Here is a 22,353-nt window from a genome sequence, read left to right as displayed (position 1 = left end):
TCCACCCGGCCAAACCCGGGTGAGACCCGGCCACTATTTTTTTTTACTCCCCCTGTCATTAAACGACGCCGTTTAATGACTCTAAAATATACAATCACACCGAAAAGTGAAGTAGAAGAAGAACGAAGCAATCGAACGAAGAACGAAGACCTAATCTGTCTCGCCCGAATCGAACGAAGCAGAAGAAGAACGAATTAACCATTGATCTCTGCGAAAAAGGTTTGAATCTCCTTCTTTCACTCTCTGTTTTGTTTATTCTTCGCCGTTTTCTCATTTCTGGGTTCTGGCATCAATGTTAGTTTGAAGTTCATACTTCTGTGTTTCTTCACTCGCTGCGATTCAAGTGCATACTTCTGGGTTCTTCAATCGATTTCGCAGAAGAAGAAACCTCAGCCCTCAGGTATGTTTCTCCAACCCGATTGCTGCTACAGTGCCTGTATGTTCTTCATCAATTCAATTCGTCTGTGTTCTTCATCACTTATTGATGAACTCTCTGTCGATTCATACAACTGTTACATAATCATTCAACCGTTGCATGGTTTCTTTTCTTTATGATTTTGAGCAACAGTCTCTGTTTCTATGCAAACAAACAACACAGTCTCTGTTTCTAGCATGTTTATTATTGTTGTTTGTTTGATTACCCATTACCACCATGTTATGTGACGGACTCCAATTTTTTCACATCTGAAACTGATTACCATGTGTTAGAGAACCAAAAAAACTATTTGGTTTAGAGGTTGGATAGTGTTGTCAACACTTGTCAAGGAATTTGTGCAGACTCGACAGCTAGTTTTGCATAAGTAAATGGATTTGGTTGTGCCTCATCTTCCTTCAATTTTGGCCTTCACGGCACCAATTCCATACAGGTCGCGATACTTTCCTATCATTTTCCAGTTCTTGCTAATATTTACCTTTTCTGTTTTTCACATTTGCTTTATGGAAAAAGCACTATTATGAGAAATTGTTTGCTGGCATTTGTGCCTTGTAGTCCTGTCTAAAGTGTTGACTAACTCAAGAATTCTGCATAGAAGTTTATTTACTGGGAATGCAGTTTCAGACCTTTATTTGAATAATATTTTACAAGAATTTCACTGAATTAAATAGATGAGTGCTAGTGATTGTCGGTAGAAATTTCATCTTAGATGGTGTGTGCAGCGATGCATGATGCATCCCTTCTGAAAATTTACTTTCTATAAATTCTCTTTACTGCATCCCTGGCCAGCTAACTCTTATTCTCTTTAGTTATGATCGACTATTCAAGAGACCAGAATGCAAAATGCGAGGCCTCACTGTTTGTATGAATGCTTTCTTGTAATAGTTTAGGATTTTAAATTACACGCGGTAAATTTCATTATGCAAAATGCGATTTCCAGATAGGAATTACATGGCAGAAATATACGAAAGTATCAACAGTTTTATTACAAGAAATAAGCATGTTAGAATACCCAAAATCAAGTAATTAGTCTTGAAAGATAACAGAATCTATACCAGACATATGAAAAATCCAACAATCAAGACGGTTAGGAAAGAAAAAGAACATAAATTATAAGGAACCAAAAGGGAATTAAACGTTATGAAAAAAGAAGGCAATGCTCACCATGCAAAAGTGTATAGGAAAATATTGAGTAATTTTTAGTTGGTGTTTTGGGAGTGTATGGATGGGGAGGAAATTTTAATTTGTTAACACATTTTAGAGTTTATTTTTGGAGTAAACTATGACCTTACAAGATACATTAGATGATGGTAATTAATGATTAATTATTTAATGATAAATATTATTTAAAATAAAGTTTTGTTTAACACATAATATTTATTTCTTAATTGTGTTTGAAATGTAGATGTCATAAATGTTAATGATATTGAAGATGATTGTGACGATGAAGTTTCAAAGGAGCATGCTGATGATTTATTAGGTGTTGACGAGATTGGCTCCATTCCATCGACATTTGATCCAAATTTTTCTTCCATGGAGACAGAATAACTTAATGTGTTAATTCAACATAAGTGAATGTGTTGTTGTTTTAAATTTTGATATTTTGTTTTAAATATTTTAGAATTTATGTTGTTGGAATTTATGTGGTTGGATGTTTTGTTTTAAATATTTTATAATTTATATTTGGTTTGTATTTTGGATATTGAATTAAATTTATGTTGTTGGTTTATAATTTAAATTTGGTTTAAGTAAGTGTTGTATTGTAATTAGTTATGTTTTTTTTTTTTATATAGGTTTTTTTCCCACCTGACCCGTGACCCAGGAGGTCGACCGGGTCAATGACCGGGTCGGGTTTCAAAACTATGTTTACATGGCGTTTCCTTTACTTGCTCATAAATTGTGCAAGTAAACTTATCCATCATTTGTATGGACCTGATTTTAGGTCGTTGCCAGTGTGCATGGAAAGCACTGGGTAAAATAAAGACAAGTTGTCAGTAGCGCTTTTAATGAAATCCAGTCAGAAAGTTAATACTCGTCCTTTTTTACCTTAGTCAAGTGAGTGAGTTTAAATACATGTAAACTCAGTTTGGTGAGTTGTGAAACCTATCTTTTCTAGATTCAATTAAATAATAAATTTAAAATTTTGTAAAACGGTGATTATACCACCCATCCAAACACCATAAAAATACATAAATAAATGATCAGTATAAATGTCAACTTAGGCAATCTTAATTTATTCATCTAAAGAAACCAAAATTATTGAGTTTGTTAATGCAACTAATATATACGTCCCAGAAGAAAGAATGGCCTTGATAATTTTTTTTTCTTTTATTAAACCTCAAATTTTATTATTTTGAAAGCAGCAATATGAGTTCGAAGAAGTTTTGACAAAGCAAAAATAATTAAGTCTGCTCATAGTGTACATTATATATATACAGGTAGAAATCACTTGGAAATTTATAGGTGTAATTACTAATGTTTGCTTAATTAATTAATTATTATTATTATATATATATTATTATTATTATTATTATTATTTTTGAAGAAAGAGAGAAAAGCATATTTAAATTTATAGCATTTATTGTGAATTTTAAATTCTCTACTTTGTGCAGTACGCCATCGAATGGTGCGGAACGGAGCCAGGCCTGCGCCAACTACGTGGGACCGACATCCGGCTGAAATGAAAGAAAGCACCTTATCTTGCGTTCTTTTCACGATTCCGGGAGGACCAAGGCCGTAGGCTCGCACGCTGGCAGCAAGGAGAGAGAACTGCGTCTTATATCTTATATAAAGAAATAGAAGAATGAGCCCGGAAGCAGAGAGACAAGTTTGATTTTGTATTTTAAAAATATAATTTAAATATATTTAATATTAATAAATAATAGCTTTTGTTTTTTTATCTTTAAGTTTCAAAAAAAAAATTAATTATTTTTTTATTTTAAATTAATATTTTTTGATATTTTTAAACTATTTTAATGTGTTGATATCAAAAATAATTTTTAAAAATAAAAAAATTATTATTTTAATTTATTTTTAAATAAATAATATTTAAATAAATAATAAAAACCACACCAATAAATCTTGAAACAGCAATCATCTCTGTCAAGATGGCATTTCTATGATTTGATGAGTTTGAGCTCTTATTTAGAGTTTTTTTTTATTTTAAGTATTTTTAAAAAAAAATTAAATTTTTTTATTTTTTAAAATTATTTTAATAGGTTAACATTAAAAATAAAATTTAAAGAATAAAAAATTATTTTAATATATTTTTAAATAAAAAATAAATTAAAAAACAATTATAATAAAAATATAGGCTGATAATTACAAGACAAGATCACATAAACTCTACACAGCCTCCCAAATCCCAAGCACCGAGGATAATAAAGAAGCCTTTGATGGCACGGGACACTGAAATATAAAAGGGTATTTAAGATAGTGTCAGATATTATTTTTTTAAAAATATTTTTTATTTTAAAAACTTTATTTTTAATGTAAATACATTAAAAAATATATATTTTTAAACAAAAAAAATTAAAATAATAACTGCCCATTACTAAACACCTTAAAAATACATAAAATAAATTACCCATATAAATGTCAAGTCAGGCATACTTAATTTATTCATCTAAAAACACAATTACATACGTCTCAGAAGGAAGAGTGACCATTAAATTTTTATTATTATTTTTAAAGAAGCAATATGTCTTCGAAAAATATTACTTGATAATATAGCATTTATAAAAATTTAATTGCAATCTCAATTTTATTCATGATAATATTTTACTTGATATTATTGTATGCTTAAGAAACCAATAAATTATAGTCCTTGTCGAATAGATTACATATGTAATAATATAATAACTGTAGTTAAATCTATAATATTTAAATTAAAAATCATCACTATATATATATATATATATATATATATAACAAGGCTTTCTTTTAACTAAACACATTAAATTATTTTTTATTCAACCTCAATTTCAATCACAGTTTTAACCAAACATATATAAATATTAAACCAACCTCAACTAAAAATATTTTTTTGTAAAACAATTTTTTTTCAAATCACAATCAAAAAAGTTACCACAATGCTAAATACACAATTAGAGGTTTAATTACTAATTACCAATGTTTACTTAATTGATTTTTTAAAAAATAAAAAAGAAAAAACATATTTAAATTCATAAAAAATAATAAAAATATTTGCACCTCAACTATGTCTCACATAAATAGTATTTGTAGTTATTTCTTGAATATTGTGAGTTTTTTGGAAATCACATGTAGTAAGTAATACTAGCTTCAAAAATACCAAATACATGCCATGATTGATAAATTGGAGATTATTCATGAAAATATTCTCATGTTTACTTTCAGTACTTTTTATTTAATTTTGCCAAGTTTTGAATATTTAATTCTTTTTTTTAACATTCTTTGACGAGTGATGTGATATCATGTAATGTTTTTTAAGAAAAAAAAATAGCAATTTCATTATACTACGTGAAAACACAAATACAATATCATTATTTGCATAGAGAAAAATAATTGATAACACCAGCGATGTATAATAATCTTACAAATAAATGGTCCTTTCAATAATTTGAACAAGAAAAAAGTTTGAAATTCTTAAATTTCAATAGCAGCCCACGTAATATCCACTCGGTATACTTCGCATTTTTTTAAGTAATACAACATGCTAAAATCTGAACATATAAATTTTCGGTATTCCAGATCAAAAGGTTTTATCATGGACTTAATGATATAAAAATTATCTTTTAACATGTTCTTTTGAGATAAAATAGTTCTTCTCATTTTATAATTTTATCATAACCAACTCCATTCAACTCAAGATTTAACTTGATGGTGAATACCTATTCAACAACTAATATTTTATTATGATTTATGCAGCTATTCCATAATAATTCATCATAATTTTTTAAAACATAAAAAAAACCTAGTCGCGTCATTATTAAGTTCTTCATTTATGATTGAACATTGACCGACAAGATCCCAATTCATTCTCATCACACCTATAACCATATTTTTATAATGATTATTATTGTTATTTACAACTTCATGCACATTGCTAGCATTAAAAGTTGACTCAACCATCTTTTCTACCATGGTATCATAAGGAACATATGGTTCTTTGTGTGCATACTAACACATGTATTTCTCTATGAATCATTTTTTATAAAAGATGCATCGTGACAATATCTGGATATAGAAATTCTTTGCTCTTACATCTCTTACATAGACATATAATATTATCTCCATTAATATTTCTCGGATTAGATAGTATATAATTAACAAAACCTTAAACCTTGTTACAATAATTTATCATCCGTAATCCTTAGGTTGAATCTTGATATATCAATAAATGAACATCCATTACTTACATCAAATTTATTTCAATAATGGTGACAACATGTGTTAACTAACTACGTTAATAAAATAAATTTGCAGAAATATTAATTTAACTCAAACATGTTAAATATATCTTAATAGTACTCGTAATTGATTATCAATTATCTACATAAATTTAAATTTCTATATATTTACCGAAAGTTTCAACGCTCTAATAAAATTGAATCATTAAATAAGTCATTATTTATTTTATCACAAAACACCTCGGTTAAAAATTCAAAATAAAATTTATTAATTTACAAAAAAAATATAATATCACAAAATCTAAAACAAATGCTAACATGTAATCTGCGTACACTAAATCACATACTAGTAATTGGTGTTTATTGCTTTCTATTTATTTATTTGAAATTGCTTTCTAAATGGGTGGTCATGAAAAGGTTAGAACTTGTCATTTCTGCATTTAGCCGAGCGTTAAGCTTAGATTTTACAAGTTGTCCAGCTAATTATTTTTTTAATTTAGCTAAGTAATGAGTCTAGATGTTTATTGATGAATTAAATATATTTTATTTTAATAGGCCTGTATACCCAGAAATATTTTATCATTTGAAATAGGAAAACATTTTTTTTTAAAAAATGCATTTAAAATTCTTGTTTGACCATTTAATTAATATCTGTATTAAACCATTATTTAGAACCAATTATAATAGTTTGAGAGCGTAATCTCCTACGTATATAATAGCTTTAAAGATTGAATATTTGTCTTTTAGTACTAGGAAAAAGAGAAGAAAAGTCTTAGATCAATCTCGAAGACAGCAGGTCAAGATGGTATTTCTCTGATTTGATGAGTTCTGAGTTGTTATTTAAGGGTTTTTTAAAAAAAATTATTTCTTTATTTTAAATTATTTATTTATATTTATATTGTTTTGATATTTTAATATTACAAATAAATTTTAAAAAATATTTTTTAATATATTTTTTATAAAAAAAAAAAAAAAAACGCTATTACAGTACAAAACCGACACCGACATAGTGATTAAAAATCGGGTCATAGCAAGTACGGGCTAATAATTTCAAGACAAGATCACATGAATTCTGCAGTCTACACAGCCTTGCCATCTACCGAGGACAATAAAGAAGCTTCTGATGGCATTATACACTATTCCATGAGCATGTTTATGAGCATATTTGAAAACGTGGATGAAAAGCATTTTAAACCATAATTACTGTCAAAATTACTAAACTGATATAAATGACGTCAGTGAAACTCAGTGTTTCACTATTTATTTTTTAACTTTTTGGTAAGACACAGGACACTGTGACTATGCTTGCCAAAAATAAAGCTTATTAGGCGTGCAATTAGAAATAAAATTATCTTTTTTATAATACATTTTATTTTAAAATCTTGAAAAAATAGTTAGAGATAGTATGAGGCATATCCATCATATCTTAGATGTTAGGGCAGCTTGTGTATCAATGGAGACAAACATATTTTTATTATTATAAACTTTATATAAATGAAAAAAATTATACCAATGTTTCCGTTTTTATTTATGAAATTTCTGGTATTGATGCATGTTAATCATATTCTCATTTTTCCCTCCACGTTGTTTACGCGTTCGTTTCCTATAATTTATGCGAGTAAGTACATTAGCTATCGCGATCCAATATTGGACCTAGCAAATTTTTTTTTTTTTTTTTGATAACATGGGTGTCCGGGCCAGCTTACGCGCACCACGATTAATCCCACGGCCCACTGAACATCCTGCAAGCCCTAGTGAGCAGGTAAGACACCGCGGGGGTGACATGGATACCGCACAGGAAGGACTCAGTAGAAACAGGAAAGGAGCAAACTTTCCAGCCCCACTACCACTGGGACTCGAACCTAGATTCGAAGAAAGGAAAGCTGCTTCTTCCCACCGCTGAGCCACGCCCCTGTTGGTTTAATCAATTTTATTTGTTTTAATCAAGAGAGTGGCAGCTTGTGTATCAATCGAGAGCAATCTTAAGAATGTCGGCCAGATATGTATTCAGAAAAATCTAATATTTTTCTAGTTTCTAAATCAAAGCTTTAACATAAGAAAAAAATATTACTTCTAATAAAAAATATTTGTACGTGGTAATATCTTTAAGAAAACAAGGACTTAATTAGTGATCAGGGAAGGTCCTGGGTTTTTAGAGATTATGCTAGATTTAATTATTAAATCAATTCATTAAACAATAAACATTAACAAGAGACAAAGATCACGGCAACATTGCTCGATCGTGAACCTTTTGTATTAATTTTAAATAAATTGAGGATTTATTTTTATATAAAAAAAAAAAAGCAGTTTAATATATAGGTCAATGGAACACATTAATTAATCCTATTGTGATAATTAAACAGCTCATTAAAACGGAGCTCTAGATGAACATAAAATCATCTTACTTCTAGGTAAGCTGTGATAGGGTGAAGTCTATAAACTAATATTTCTATTAAAAAAACATCAAAATAGACTCCAATTATAAATAATTATGAATAGTTCCAATAATAATCATAGTAAATTGGATAAGATAAAGATATCGATATTAATTTAGAGATGACATTGCATATCAATATCCATTTATATTCCGAGTAAGACTGATAAAATTAAGGTTTAATAGGATATGACATCAAGGATTAAATTGATATTTTCATAAGACCATCTTGACAACAACAAGGTTAAACATAAATTTAAATCTTTTTGAAACCACTAGAAAAAAAAAAAAAAAAAAAACCACTATTGAGAATAAGCATGTGCATGTTGACAAGGGAATTAAACACTAGTCTTCTTGTTGCTATTAGGCGACATAATCCAGCATTAGTGTTTATATTTTGGGTGTTCGAATCAATTTATGCGTATCTTAATTAATTTTATAGGTCCTAAAATTAACCACTATATAAACATCTAGTTGTTTTAAGAGAATTCAAACTCGTGATTATTTGAAAATAAACCTAAAATCTAATCAATTAAACTACCCTTTAGAATTATTATGTCAGATTTTGATTTGTCGATTTGTGATGCAAAATCTCAATTGGATTTCTTGGATTGAGAAGTTAATATAAAAATGATTGCACATCAATAATACCAAGAAAATGGTTTTGAATTACTGATTTGGATAATAAACAATTCAATATCTATGTTATTATTTTGAATTCAAATATATAAAAAAGACAAATGTTTGTAAAGAATTAATTAAAGAGGGACAGCGTGAAAACTCTTATACAGACGTAATTGATGAAGTAATTCTAATTAAGAAAATGATATATATGGCATACGTACCTCAAGCCTGTTGGATTGGCTTGTACGTATTGTATTATTTAAGGTACTTCAAGGACCCATCTAATGAGGTGATTCTTTGATTTCATTCATTGAATGTTACCTCAACTTCATTAACAATGAATGGAGGCTCCTTAATCTTGTTTGATCAGCATCTTGTTGGTCAATGGAGGCTCCTTAATTACTATGTTAATCAGATAATTAATTTCAGTGTTATTTTTAAGAGTTATAATTAATTTGCAGCTTTTCAATTAAACCATAGTTTTTCTAAGCAGCAACCAATCAATTAAGGCGATGGCTTAAAATTAATGGGAAAAAATTCTTGCGTATAAAGTATAATTCAGCCTTCTTCCCATTAATTTCGAGTCAACGTCTTAATCTATCGGATAATGACACAGTCGATCCTCGGCTAACAATTCAATCAAGTGTATAAAATAGAGGTCTTCCATGGCACATTAATTAACTGATTAACATCTTCATTGTGTTTTGTTGTGCAATGTAATTAACAAGCGTTGACCAAGAAGATGTTGATCATACAAAATTAAGGAACCTCCGATATTCATTGCTGAAGACAAGCGTGCATGATGAAATTGAGGGAGCACAAGGTAACATTTAATGAATAAAATCAAAGAATCACCTCTTTAGATGGGCCATTGAACCTTAAATAATATAGCTAAAATCTTACTTTTATGATCATGATGAAAAAAATAAATACTTTGATGAAAAAGATTAAAAAATAAATACAACTAAAAATATTTTATTATTATTATTTTAAACCACTGTTTCATGAAATTTTGTTTCTACTTTAATTAAATTATTATATTTTCTTTATGTTTTAATTTGATGAGGTTAAAAATAAATTTTAAAAATAAAAAAAATAATATCTGGATATATTTTAAATAAAAAACATTTTAAATCACAACCATAGTTATTTTTTCAAAATGCTTTATCATCATTTTCTTTCAAATTGGTCGCACCGATGAAATTACCAAAACCTTTGCCTCAAAACACCATATAGGCATTACTTAAAAATCATATAAAATCATACAAGTATTAAAGATATGTTTGACATTGTTGTCCAATACACCCTTACCCTTAGTATGGTCCCTAAAAAAACCTTAAGCTGTGTTTTTTTTTGGAAAATTATTTTCTAAAATTTATTACATTTGTTTATTATTAAGAAAGTTGGTCGATGAAAAATACTTTTTGATTAATGGAAAACACTTTCCAGTCAAAGAAAAATTTGGCTTGGTTTTCAGGAAAGTGTTTTTCCTTTTATTTTGAATAGAAAACATTTTTTGAAAATTGTGAAAAATTTAGAAAATATCATATTATTTGTTGATTATATTAAATTTGATCATCAAACTTTTAATTACTATATATATATATATATATATATATATTTTATTTTGAATATTTTGTTTTTCAATTCAATCCCTTGAAATTTATTTTTTTTATTAATTTTGGTCCTCATTTTTATAATTGTTATTTGCTTTTCCCTTATTATTTTTTAATTAAAATTTTTTATCTATCAAATTTGATCCTTATTTTTTTTATTGCTACTTATTTTATTTAAAATAATTTATGAAATTTAATTATTATTATTTTAATTTTTTTTATCTTTCAATTTTTTTTAGATTTGATCTCTATTATTTTGATTATTATTTATTTTATTTGAGATAATTTATGAAATTATATATATTTTTTTAATTTTATTTTTATTCAACTTTTTAATTTGTAAGATTTGTTTCTTATTATTTTAATAGACTTAAAAAAAATAAAACACTAATAAGTTATTTTTCAGTTTATTTTCCATGACATAATTAAACACTAGAAAATATTTTCTAACTTATTTTTCATTATATTACCAAATACAAAAAAATAATTTATTTTTTAAAAAAATTTACATTCTTGAACGTTATTGTTTTTTTTAAAAAAATTACTTTCAACAGGCATAATCACCGTTCCCTTTCAAATTAGTCGCGTTGATGAAGTTATCAAACCTTTGCCAAAGTGATTTGACAAGTGAGATTGGACAAGATATAATAATTTTTTTTTTCCTATTCCGTGTAGCCAATACTAGTTACATGCCCCGCGCGATGCCGCGGGTCAATTATTTTTTGCATTTTAAAAATAGCCGAGATCTAAAAGTGTTGGGTTTTTTTTGTAAAGTTATACCCAAAAGTCTGAGTTTTGGTTACATCGCCTGATCCAAGAGTAATGTTTATAATATTAATAATAACATTAAACTTGGGTTAACCCTTAGTATAAAAATGTCTAGACTACAATACCAGATCCAATAGCATTGGACGTGGGTTTGGCTGCAAGGTCGTGTCATAAAAGTGTGATAATTAAATAGATTAGTAAAAACAAAAACCAACAGGAAGAAAAAAACTAATGAAAAAAAGAAAAAAAAAAAAATTAATTGGGTTAACCCTTCAAATCAGGTTAACCCGTCATACCTTGAATTCACATCATGAAAGTTTGATAATTAAAAAAAAAAAAAACAAATTAATGGGTTAACCCAGAATTAACCAGGCTAACTCATCAAACCAGGTTACCCTGTTAAACCCGGAGTCCGTGTGATGAAAGTTTGATAACTAAATAGAAAAAAATTTAGCATTAACAATTTAAATTAAACAAAAAAAATTAATTAAAAAAAAACAAAAGGCATCAGCCTTTTCACTGTGGACTGCACAATGAGTCCACAGTCGAAGGCATAAAAAAAAACTAAAGGCATCAGCCAAAAACTACTTAGAAAAAAAATTAATATCAATAAACTAAATTAATTAAAAAGAAAAAATAAAAGAAAAAAACCTTTAAAAAGAAAAAAAATACTAAATAGAAAGAAATTTAACATTAACAAACTAAACGAAATGAAAAAAATAATTAAAAAAAAAAATCAGGTTAACTCGTCAAACCAAGTTAACCCGTTAAACCCGGGATCCGTGTCATGAATGTCTGGTAACTAAATAATAAAAAAATATGAATATTAACAAAGTAAACTAAACAAAAAAAATTAATTAAAAAGAAAAAAAAATCTGGGTTACCTCGTCAAACTATGCTAACCCGTTGAACCCAGGATCTGTGTCATGAAAGTCTGATAACCAAATAAAAAAAAATTAAATATTAACAAACTAAATTAAACAAAAACATTTATGAAAATAATAATAAAAATTAACGGGTCAACCCAGAATTAACTGGGTTCACCCGTGAAACCAGGTTAACCCGTGAAACTCGGGATATGTGTCATGAAAGTCTAATAACTAAATAGAAAGAAATCTAACATTAACAAACTAAACTAAACAAAAAAAATTAATTAAAAAGAATAAAAAGCAAAAAAAAAAAAATCTATTTAACTTGTCAAACCAAGTTAACCCTTTAAATCCGGTAAACGTGTCATGAAAGTCTGACAACTAAATAAAAAAAATTAAACATTAATAAACTAAATTAAACAAAAAAATTTTGTTAAAAAAAAAAAAACAAAGGAAGAAGCAAAAAAAATCCCAAAAAACATAAAAAAAAAAACAGCTAAAAAAACTAAGAACAACTTTTAATAAAAAAAACGCCTAAGGAATCAGTGTTTTATTGTGGAAATGAAAAAAATTAATTAAAAATAAAAACAAAAAAAAAAATCTGAGTTAACCCATTAAACCTGGAATGTGTATTATAAAAGTTTGAGATAGAAAAAAATTTAACATTAATATTTTTTTTTAAATATCCATTAAAAAAACAAAGAAAAAAAAAGCAAAAAAAAAAAAAAAAATCTGAATTAATTGGGTTAACCCTCAAACCAAGTTAACCCATCAAACCAGGGATTCACGTCATGAAAGTTTGATAGCTGCATAGAAAAAAAATTGATGGGTTAACCCATAATTAATGTGGTTAACCTATGAAACCAGAAAAAAAATCTGGATTAACCCGATAAACCCGGAATGCATGTTATAAAAGTCTGAGATACAAAAAAATTTAACATTAACAAATTTTTTTTTAAAAAAATATCAATTAAACAAAAACAAAGAAAAAATGAAGAAAAAAAAAGTAAAAAAAAAAGGAAAAAAAAAGACAGCTCAATTAAAAAAAAATGAAAAAAAAGACTTAAAAAAAGGATAAAAGCATGACAGCTCAGCTTTTACTGTGGACTGCACAGTGCAGTCCACAGTAAAAGTTTGTGGAAATGAAAAAATTAATTAAAAAAAAACAAAAAAAAAATCTGAGTTAACCTATTAAACTGGAATATGTGTTATAAAAGTTTGAGATAGAAAAAAAATTTAACATTAATAATTTTTTTTTTAAATATCCATTAAAAAAAAAAGAAAAAATAAAAAAGAAAAAGATAAGCAAAGAGTAAAAAAAAAAAAATCTGAATTAACTGGGTTAACCCTCAAACCAAGGTAACCCATCAAACCAGGGATTCGCGTCATGAAAGTTTGATAGCTGCATAGAAAAAAAAATTGATGGGTTAACCCATAATTAATTTGGTTAACCTATGAAACTAGAAAAAAAATCTGGGTTAACCTGATAAACCCGGAATGCATGTTATAAAAGTTTGAGATACAAAAAAAAGTTAACATTAACAAATTTTTTTTTAAAAAAAATATCAATTAAACAAAAACAAAGAAAAAAAAAAAAAAAAAAAAACGGAAAAAAGCATGACAGCTCAGACTTTTACTGTGGACTGCACAGTGCAGTCCACAGTAAAGTCTGAGCTCTTTTAGCTATATATAATAATTAAACTATTTGTCTCGTTCAATTTTGTTTCTTACCATGATCAGACAAAAAACTATATTTTTATTTTACGGGATTGAATTTTTTTTCTTTTCTTTAAAATTCAATAATAGCGCTTGAACGTTGTTTTTAAAATTTTAAGTATTGAGATCATATGCTACTAAGATCTTGATGTGGATAAAAATTTAAATAAACATTCCTTGATGCTATTCTAAGATTCGAAGTTAGAAAATCAAAAAATAAAGTATAATTTTTTAATGTAAATTATTAAGATAACATGCTTCAAAAATTGTGGTGAATAAAAATAAATTAATTGAAAATACGAGAAAACTTGTCCTGTTTATTTTTGTATTTTAAAAATATATTTTATAAAAAATTAATATTTTTTAGTATTTTCGCCATTTTAATATATTAATATTAAAAATATTTTTTAAAAAATTAAAAAAATATTTTAAAATAAAAATACATTTTAATAAAAAAGAACAAATTTCTCAACCCAGGCGGTGCTGTTAAATCTAGAAAAATAGCAATGAAAGTGACCGAATGATTTGTGAATACCATGTGTAGAAGTGGAAGCAACACTTGACAGCACATAGAAAAATATATCTAGGTGTCGTGATGTGGAAAAATATATCTATTTGCGGGCAAAGGGAAACAGTAGACCTACAGGAGGCATATGCCGACAATTGCTGAAACCCCCTGTTTATTTTATTATTATTATTAATATAGTTAATTGAATAGCTTATATATACATCAATCACTTATATAAATTCTATATAAATTTTTAATAATTATAAAATAATTTAAATTTTTAATTATTAAAAAAATAAATTCAAAATCAGATTATTCAATGAGAAATTACTTAATTACTAGGAGATTTGAAAAAAATTATTCATGAAAAATATTATTTATTATTTATTTATCTGCAGTGATGATAATGGTAGAAAAGGGAAGAGGAGGAGAAGGGTTTAAAGAACCTGTGAGAATCTAGAACATGTATATGTTGTGATGAACTCGTGTAACTTGTGTCATTCTCTTACTTTTTGAACAACATGAAACACACAACCATGTCTGATCTAGTGTTTCTTTTATAACGCAATCCACGATGTTCTTAAAAGTGTTTTATAGTTGAGATTATATTAAAATTATACCTTTTTTTTTTTTTAATTTTTTGTACTAATACATTACAAATATAACAAGTTAGTATTTTTTAAGTAAATAATAATTTTAAAAAACATTTGTAATTCAACAAGGACAACGGACATATTATGTGAAGTGGTGGTTTTTTCTGAAAAGATCAAACCTATGGATTGATGTAAATTATATTTTTTTGTTGAATTTTTATTTTTAAAAATTATTTTAAATTAATTTTTTTTAGTGTTTTTGAATTTTAAAAATAAAAAAAATATTTTAATATATTTCTAAATAAAAATTCTTTTAAAAAACATTAAACAACCGATAAATTAGCATGATTCACGCCTTGACGGATAAAGCGGCATAAATCCTTAACAATGTATTGACAAGAACCTTCTTTTGTTCTTAGTAATTCACGCTCCGATTGACTTTGCTTGGCCGTGCCCATTACTGAAATTGAATGTGACATCAATCGATCAATTAATTTCATTCAAAATTAATTGTGCAAGAAGACATGGTTGATGGTTCACGCATGGTTGTTAAACGTAACCGTTCAGTTCTTTTGCGTTTTAAATTTGTTTTTTATTTTAAAATTATTTTAATATGTTAATATAAAAAAATATTTTTAAAAAATAAAAAAATATTATTTTAATATATTTTTTATAATAAAAACACTCGAGAGATTCAAATTTTAATTTATATAAATTGATTTCTCGTCTAAACTCATCAATGCAAAAAACAAAAAAAACAATATTGTTTTAATAAAAATAATTCACTTAGATAAATATGAATACAAAATCAAGAAATTATCAGGATTGCATTATTTTATAATTAATAAACTGCTTCAAGTTGAGAAAATTAAAAAAAGAAGAGAAAAACAATTAGGAAAACCATTTTAGTTCAAAGATCAGACTTGGGTAAAAGTCTCCCTCGATATTATTTCTTATGTTATATTATTTTTGCATTACAATTGAGAGATTCAAATTCACAACTTGTGATGCATTGCCTTCTCGAATCTATATAAGCAACAATATTTTGTATCATCGAGGAACACACACACAGTTTGTTGAGAGAGCAAATCAAGCCCCTTGTAACGCTAGAGAGAGCAATTAGGGTGATACCATGCCTTCCCCTACGGCATCCCATGTCGTCATCTTCCCTTTCATGGCTCAAGGCCATACTCTTCCATTGCTAGACCTCTCAAAAGCTCTTTCACTTCAACAAATCAAAGTGACCATCATCACCACCCCTTCAAATGCTAAATCAATAGCCAAGTGTGTTCCTAATCACCTTGATATCCATCTCCATGAAATCCCATTCCCCACTGTTGATGGCCTCCCTAAAGGTTGTGAAAACACATCTCAACTCCCTTCGTTGGAGTTTTTGCTTCCTTTTCTCCACGCCACAAAACAACTCCAAAAGCCCTTTGAAGAGGTACTGGAAACCATGATAAAATCCAACACCCCTCCCTTGTGTGTTATTTCGGATTTCTTTCTAGGCTTTACACTTGCTTCATGCCAAGCATTAGGTGTTCCTAGGCTAGTCTTTCATGGCATGAGTGCCTTATCAATGGCCATTATCAAATCATCTTGGGTAAATGCATCACAGATAAACTCACTGTCTATGCTTGATCCTGTTGACCTGCCTGGAATGAAGCTTCCTTTCACTTTAACTAAAGCAGACCTGCCCGCAGAAACACTGAACTCATCAAACCATGATGACCCCATGTCTGAATTCATAGGTGAGGTGGGTTGGGCTGATGTAAACAGTTGGGGAATCATTATTAATAGCTTTGAAGAGCTAGAAAAGGATCATATCCCCTTTTTTGAGTCATTTTACATGAATGGGGCTAAGGCTTGGTGTTTAGGCCCTTTATTTCTGTATGACAAGATCGATGGTCTTGAAAGATCCATTAACCAAAATCAAAATCCCTCCATGTCAACGCAATGGCTTGATGAGCAAAGCACACCAGATTCTGCGATTTATGTTTCATTTGGTACACAAGCTGACGTATCAGATTCTCAGCTTGATGAGGTAGCCTTTGGCTTGGAGGAGTCAGGAGTTCCATTCGTATGGGTGGTACGATCAAAGGCATGGTCTTTACCTGGTGGCATGGAGGAGAAAATTAAAGACAGAGGTTTGATTGTAAGCGAATGGGTTGATCAACGCCAAATACTATCTCATCGTGCCATAGGTGGATTCTTGAGTCACTGTGGCTGGAACTCGGTGCTAGAAAGTGTAGTCGCTGGTGTGCCAATTCTGGCTTGGCCCATGATAGCCGAACAATCTTTGAATGCGAAGCTTATAGTGGATGGACTTGGAGGCGGGCTTAGCGTCAAGAGGGTACAAAATCAAGGCTCTGAGATCCTTGTTTCAAGGCAAGCTATTAGTGAAGGTGTGAAGGAGTTGATAGGAGGACAAAAGGGAAGGAGTGCACGGGAGAGAGCAGAGGCCTTAGGCAGGGTGGCTCGGAGGGCGGTGCAAAAAGATGGGTCGTCGCATGATACCCTGAGCAAGCTCATTGACCATCTTCGTGCATATTAATTAGTATTCTAGAAGGAGCAAAGATTGTGCTTGCTAGCTTCCCCTGCCGTTTGCCTTTCTTTTCCTTCACTTTCTCCCTAAATTGTGCAAGTAAACTTGTCTATCGTCAATGTGAAGCATACATGTTAGCCCTTTCAATGAAATCCAATCTTGTGCTAAATAAAAAAAGGAAAACATAGTTAACTTGATTGGTTAGTTCAATTAGTTCATTCACGTTGTTTCAAAGATATAATCTGGCGCGGATACCGAGGGTAGTACAAGCTGTTGAAGATGCCTGCATTTTGCTTTTATTTAGCATGTGGAAGACAAGACCACATGAACTCTACGCAGCCCCAAAATTATTATTTTTTTAAATCATTTTAATATTATGTTAAAATAAAATTAAAAAAAAATATATATTTTAATATATTTTTAACTGAAAAAAACAACAACTACAGTAATAAACAAGCTTATCGATATATATTCAAGTCATAGTGAAGGCAGGCAAACTTGATTTATTCATCTAAAAAAGGTTAAGGTCGACTTTAGGGGAGGAATTATTGAAGTATTATTTTATTCGGTATATATTATATAGTATCAGTAGGAAGAGTGGCCATGGTTTTTTTTTAAAGGCCTAATGTCATTAAAATTGATGGTTTGTCATGATTTTTTTATGGTAACTGTAGAATAACTAGTAGTATAAATAAAAGTAGAAAATATAGAATAAAATTTATAATTCATCAAAAAATTTAAAAACATTTCCTAAGACTTATCTCTCTAATACTACTTGTAATTATTTTTTTCAAAAGTTAAGAGAATAACTAATATAATATTGTTATGTGCTTCATGAATACCATAAAATTTTTTAAGGTGGGTCAAATTAACAAAATTAAAAATCAGCGCATCCCTCTTTTCTATTTCAGGCCCAAATTGCATATTAGAATCTTAAACGTAGGGACTAACGTATAAGAAACTATAAAAATATCTCTCAAAGCCATAAAATAAACCAAATATCTCTCAAAGTCTAAGTTGTGCAAGTAAACTTACCAATCGGTTGTATGGACCTGATTTTAGGTCGTTGCCAAAGTGCATGGAAAGCTCTGGGTAAAATATAAAGTCAAGCTAGCATATATGCATGTTCATATTACTATTTCTAGAAAATTCTATGTAGTTCATATGTACTTTGGTGGGGCATTAGCCCTTTTAATGAAATCCAATCTTATGTTTACAAAAGAAAAGAAAATTAGAATTGTGCATATTCAGATGTGAAGAGTTTACATTGTTTTCTAGATACAAAGATTGTCTTACGCGCACACATTGAATCACACACTAGTAATTAGCGTTTATTGCTTTCTAAATGGGTGGTCATGACAAGGTTAAAACTTGTCATCTCTTCATTTAGCCGAGCATTAAGCTTAGATTTTACAAATTATCAAGCTCATTATTTTTTAAATTTAGCTAAGTAATGAGTCTAAATGTCTATTAATGAATCAAAGATATTTTATTAATAAAAATGTATATCAAAAAATATTTTATCAGTTGAAATAGAAAAATATTTTTTAAAAAAAACACATTTAAAATTCTTGTTTAACCATTTAATTAATATCTGTATTAAACCAATATTTAGAACCAATTATAATAGTTTGAGAGCGTAATCTCCTATATATAATAGTTAGGAATCACTTCGCAATTTATAGCATTAGAGGTCTAATTACCAATGTTTACTTAATTGATTTTTCTTAAGAAGGAAAGAGACAAAAAGATATTTAAATTTATAGCGTTTATTGCGTTTTATTTATTTGAAATTATACATTAAGTTCAAAAATACAAGTCTAATAAATTACAAACATATTATTTCTGAACTCAGTCAAATATTGAACCTAAACATTCCCTAATAAATTAGAGATATTTTATCATGTTTATAAGTATTTTTTAAAATTTTATTAAATCAATATTTAGAACTAATTATAATAGTTTGAAATCGTAATCTCTTGAATTAATATATGTGTGTGTGTATAGAATTTAAATGTATTTAATATTAATAAATAATAGCCTTGAAGATTGAATATCTGTGTCTTTTAATACTAGGAAAAGGAGAAGAAAAGTATGTGAACAACCTTTTAGACAGCAAATTAACATGGCAGTTCTGGAGGCTTTTTTTTTTAAGTATTTTTAAAAGATTTTAAAAAAAATATTTTAATATTATTTTGATATGGACGTGAATAGGAATTGGGTAATATTTGTAGCAAGAATAGGCTAATAATTGCAAGACAATATCACATGAACTCTACACAGCCTTCCCAGCTACCGAGGATAATAATGAAGCTTCTGATGGCCTTATGTTCTAAAAAATATTTTCTTAATGAAACTCTGATTCACTTATAGTTTCGAAAACCGTACTGACTTGAAAAGTCAACCTAAAATTCAATTGATTCGGGCCTGGAATCTATCCGAATCTAAGTGAAATATTTTCTCAGCGAAACTTTCACTGTTTATTTTTTTTACTTTTTGCTAAGACACAGGACACTGTGACTATGCTTGCCAAAAAAAAAAAAAAAACCTCATTACACGTTCAATTAGGAATAAAATTATCTTTTTTATAGAATATATTTGATACTGAATATTGAAAAAAAATAGTTGGAGACAGTATGATTCATTCAGATCTTTTAAGGTTTTGTGTTGAGGAATAAAATTATGCTAGGGCCAGACTTGTGTGTGAGTCTGCAAACCCAGACACATATATTTTTATTATTATAAACTTTATACAGACGGAAATATTATATTTATTGAATGTCTTGTATTGATGCATGTTAATCATATTCCATTTTTCCCTCCACGTTGTTTATGCGTTCGTTTCCTATTTATGTGAGGACATTAGCTATTGCGATCCATTATTGGACCTAGCAAATTTTATTTTTTTAAATTAATGTGGGTATCCAGATCAATTTGTATATATCTTAACTAATTTTACAGGTTTTAAAATTAACGATTATATAAGCCTTTAATGATCGTGAAATTTATAGGACTCGAACTAATGATCTCTAAAAAAAATTTAGAATCTAACTAATTGAGGTATATAAGTTAACACCTTTTAAATTAAAAACAAAATTTATTTGTTTTAATCAAGAGAGTGGCAGCTTGGGTATCAATGGAGAGCAATCTAATATTTTTATAGCTTTAACATTAAAAAAAAAAAATTACTTCTAATAAAAAATATACAATGTCTTCGAGATTCTATGTACTGGTAATATTTTTAAGAAAACAAAGACTTAACTAGTAGTAATCAGGGAAGGTCCTGGGTTTTTAGAGATTATGCTGGATTTAATTATTAAATCAATTCATTAAACAATAAACGAGAACAAGAGACAAAGATCACGGCAACATTGCTCGATCGTGAACCTTTTGTGTTTTGAATAAATTGAGGATTTATTTTATAGAAAAGCAATTTAATAGGTCAATGGAACACATTAATTAATCTTAATATTGTGATAATTAAACAACTCATTAAAACGGAGCTCTAGATGAATATAAAACCATCTCACATCTAGGTAAGCTGTGGGTTTTTTGACAGGGTGAAGTGTATAAACTAATATTTCTATTAAAAAAACATCAAAATAGACTTCAATTATAATTATGAATAATTTTAATAACATCATAGTAAATTGTATAAGATATATAACTATCACTAATCATATCGATATTTAGAGATGATATATTGCATATTAATTTTCATTTTTATTCCAAGGAAGACTAATAAAATTAAGGTTTAATAAGCTATGATATCAGGGATCTAACTGATATTTTCATAAGACTATCTTGACAATAATAAGGAGAAACATAAATTTAAATCTTTTTAAGCAATCGAAAAAGGGAAAAAAAAAAACTTTCGAGAAGAAGCCTGTGCATGTGGTGGACAAGCGAATTAAACACTAGTCTTCTTGTTGCTACTAGGCGACATAACCTAGCATTAGTGTTTTTATTTTGGTCTTGTGTCCTCCTTGTCATGTTGGATATTTTTTTATTAACTTCAAGGTTATTTTACGTGTAATTTAATTAATTTTATGAATTTTAAAATTAATAACTATGTAAGCTTTTAATAATATTAAAAGAACTCAAACTCATAATTATTAAAAACAAACTTAATACTTGATCAATTAAATTATCTCTCAGAGTTGTCACGCCAGATTTTAATTTGCCAATGCAAAATATCAGTTGGATGTCTTTACAAGACTTGCACTGAGAAGTTAATGTAAAAATGATTGCACATCAATAATACCAAGAACATGGTTTTGAATTATTGATTTGGATAATGTTATTATTTTGAATTCAAATATATATAAATGACAAATGTTTGTAAAGAATTAATTAAAGAGGGACAGCGTGAAAAATCTTATACAAACGTAATGGATGAAGTAATTTTAATTAAGAAAATGATATAAATGGTATACCAAGAAAATTAAGGTAAGTACTCAAGCCTATTGGATTGGCTTGTATTGTATTATTTAAGGTACTTCAATGACCCATCTAATGAGGTGATTCTTTGATTTCATTCATTGAATGTTACCTCAACTTCATCACGCGTGCTTTGTCTTTAACAATGAATGGAGGCTTCTTAATCTTCTTGATTTGTTAAATAATATTTATGTAATTTTATTTATTAAAAATATAATACTAATTTTAGTTTAAGCACTTATAAATAATAAACAAATCATTAAGAAATTTTTTTTATATTTGATCTTTAATTATTTGTTAAATAATATTTATGTAATTATTTTAACATGATCAACATCTTGTTGGCCGGTCAACGCTTGTTTAGATTGTATAACAAAACACAATTACTATGTTAATCAGATAATTAATGTGCGAGGT

At 28.0% G+C, this 22,353-nt stretch overlaps 1 protein-coding gene and 1 long non-coding RNA gene across 4 annotated transcripts; both read left to right on the top strand.

Moving 5' to 3' along the window:
• Positions 1-115: 115 nt before the first annotated feature.
• Positions 116-2,113, top strand: LOC118060351 (uncharacterized). 3 transcript variants are annotated; one of them, XR_004689436.2, is made up of 4 exons: positions 116-219; positions 300-400; positions 778-866; positions 1,839-2,113. It is a non-coding gene; the product is annotated as an uncharacterized lncRNA (long non-coding RNA). The 3 variants fall into 3 exon arrangements; XR_004689435.2 differs by lacking the exon at positions 778-866; XR_012170088.1 differs by lacking the exons at positions 778-866; positions 1,839-2,113 and having other exon boundaries at positions 300-404.
• A 13,878-nt stretch (positions 2,114-15,991) lies between these two features.
• On the top strand, positions 15,992-17,714 carry LOC118060347 (probable UDP-glucosyl transferase 73B6). Its single transcript, XM_035073557.2, has one exon. It carries the CDS (start codon positions 16,084-16,086, stop codon positions 17,503-17,505), a length of 1,422 nt encoding a protein of 473 aa, XP_034929448.1. The 5' UTR covers positions 15,992-16,083; the 3' UTR covers positions 17,506-17,714.
• Positions 17,715-22,353: the final 4,639 nt, after the last annotated feature.

This window comes from Populus alba, chromosome 6 (assembly GCF_005239225.2).
Source record: "Populus alba chromosome 6, ASM523922v2, whole genome shotgun sequence".
Lineage (NCBI taxonomy): Eukaryota > Viridiplantae > Streptophyta > Magnoliopsida > Malpighiales > Salicaceae > Populus > Populus alba.
The sequence above is the reverse complement of the archived record's forward strand: the minus strand, read 5'-3'. Positions and strand labels throughout refer to the sequence as shown.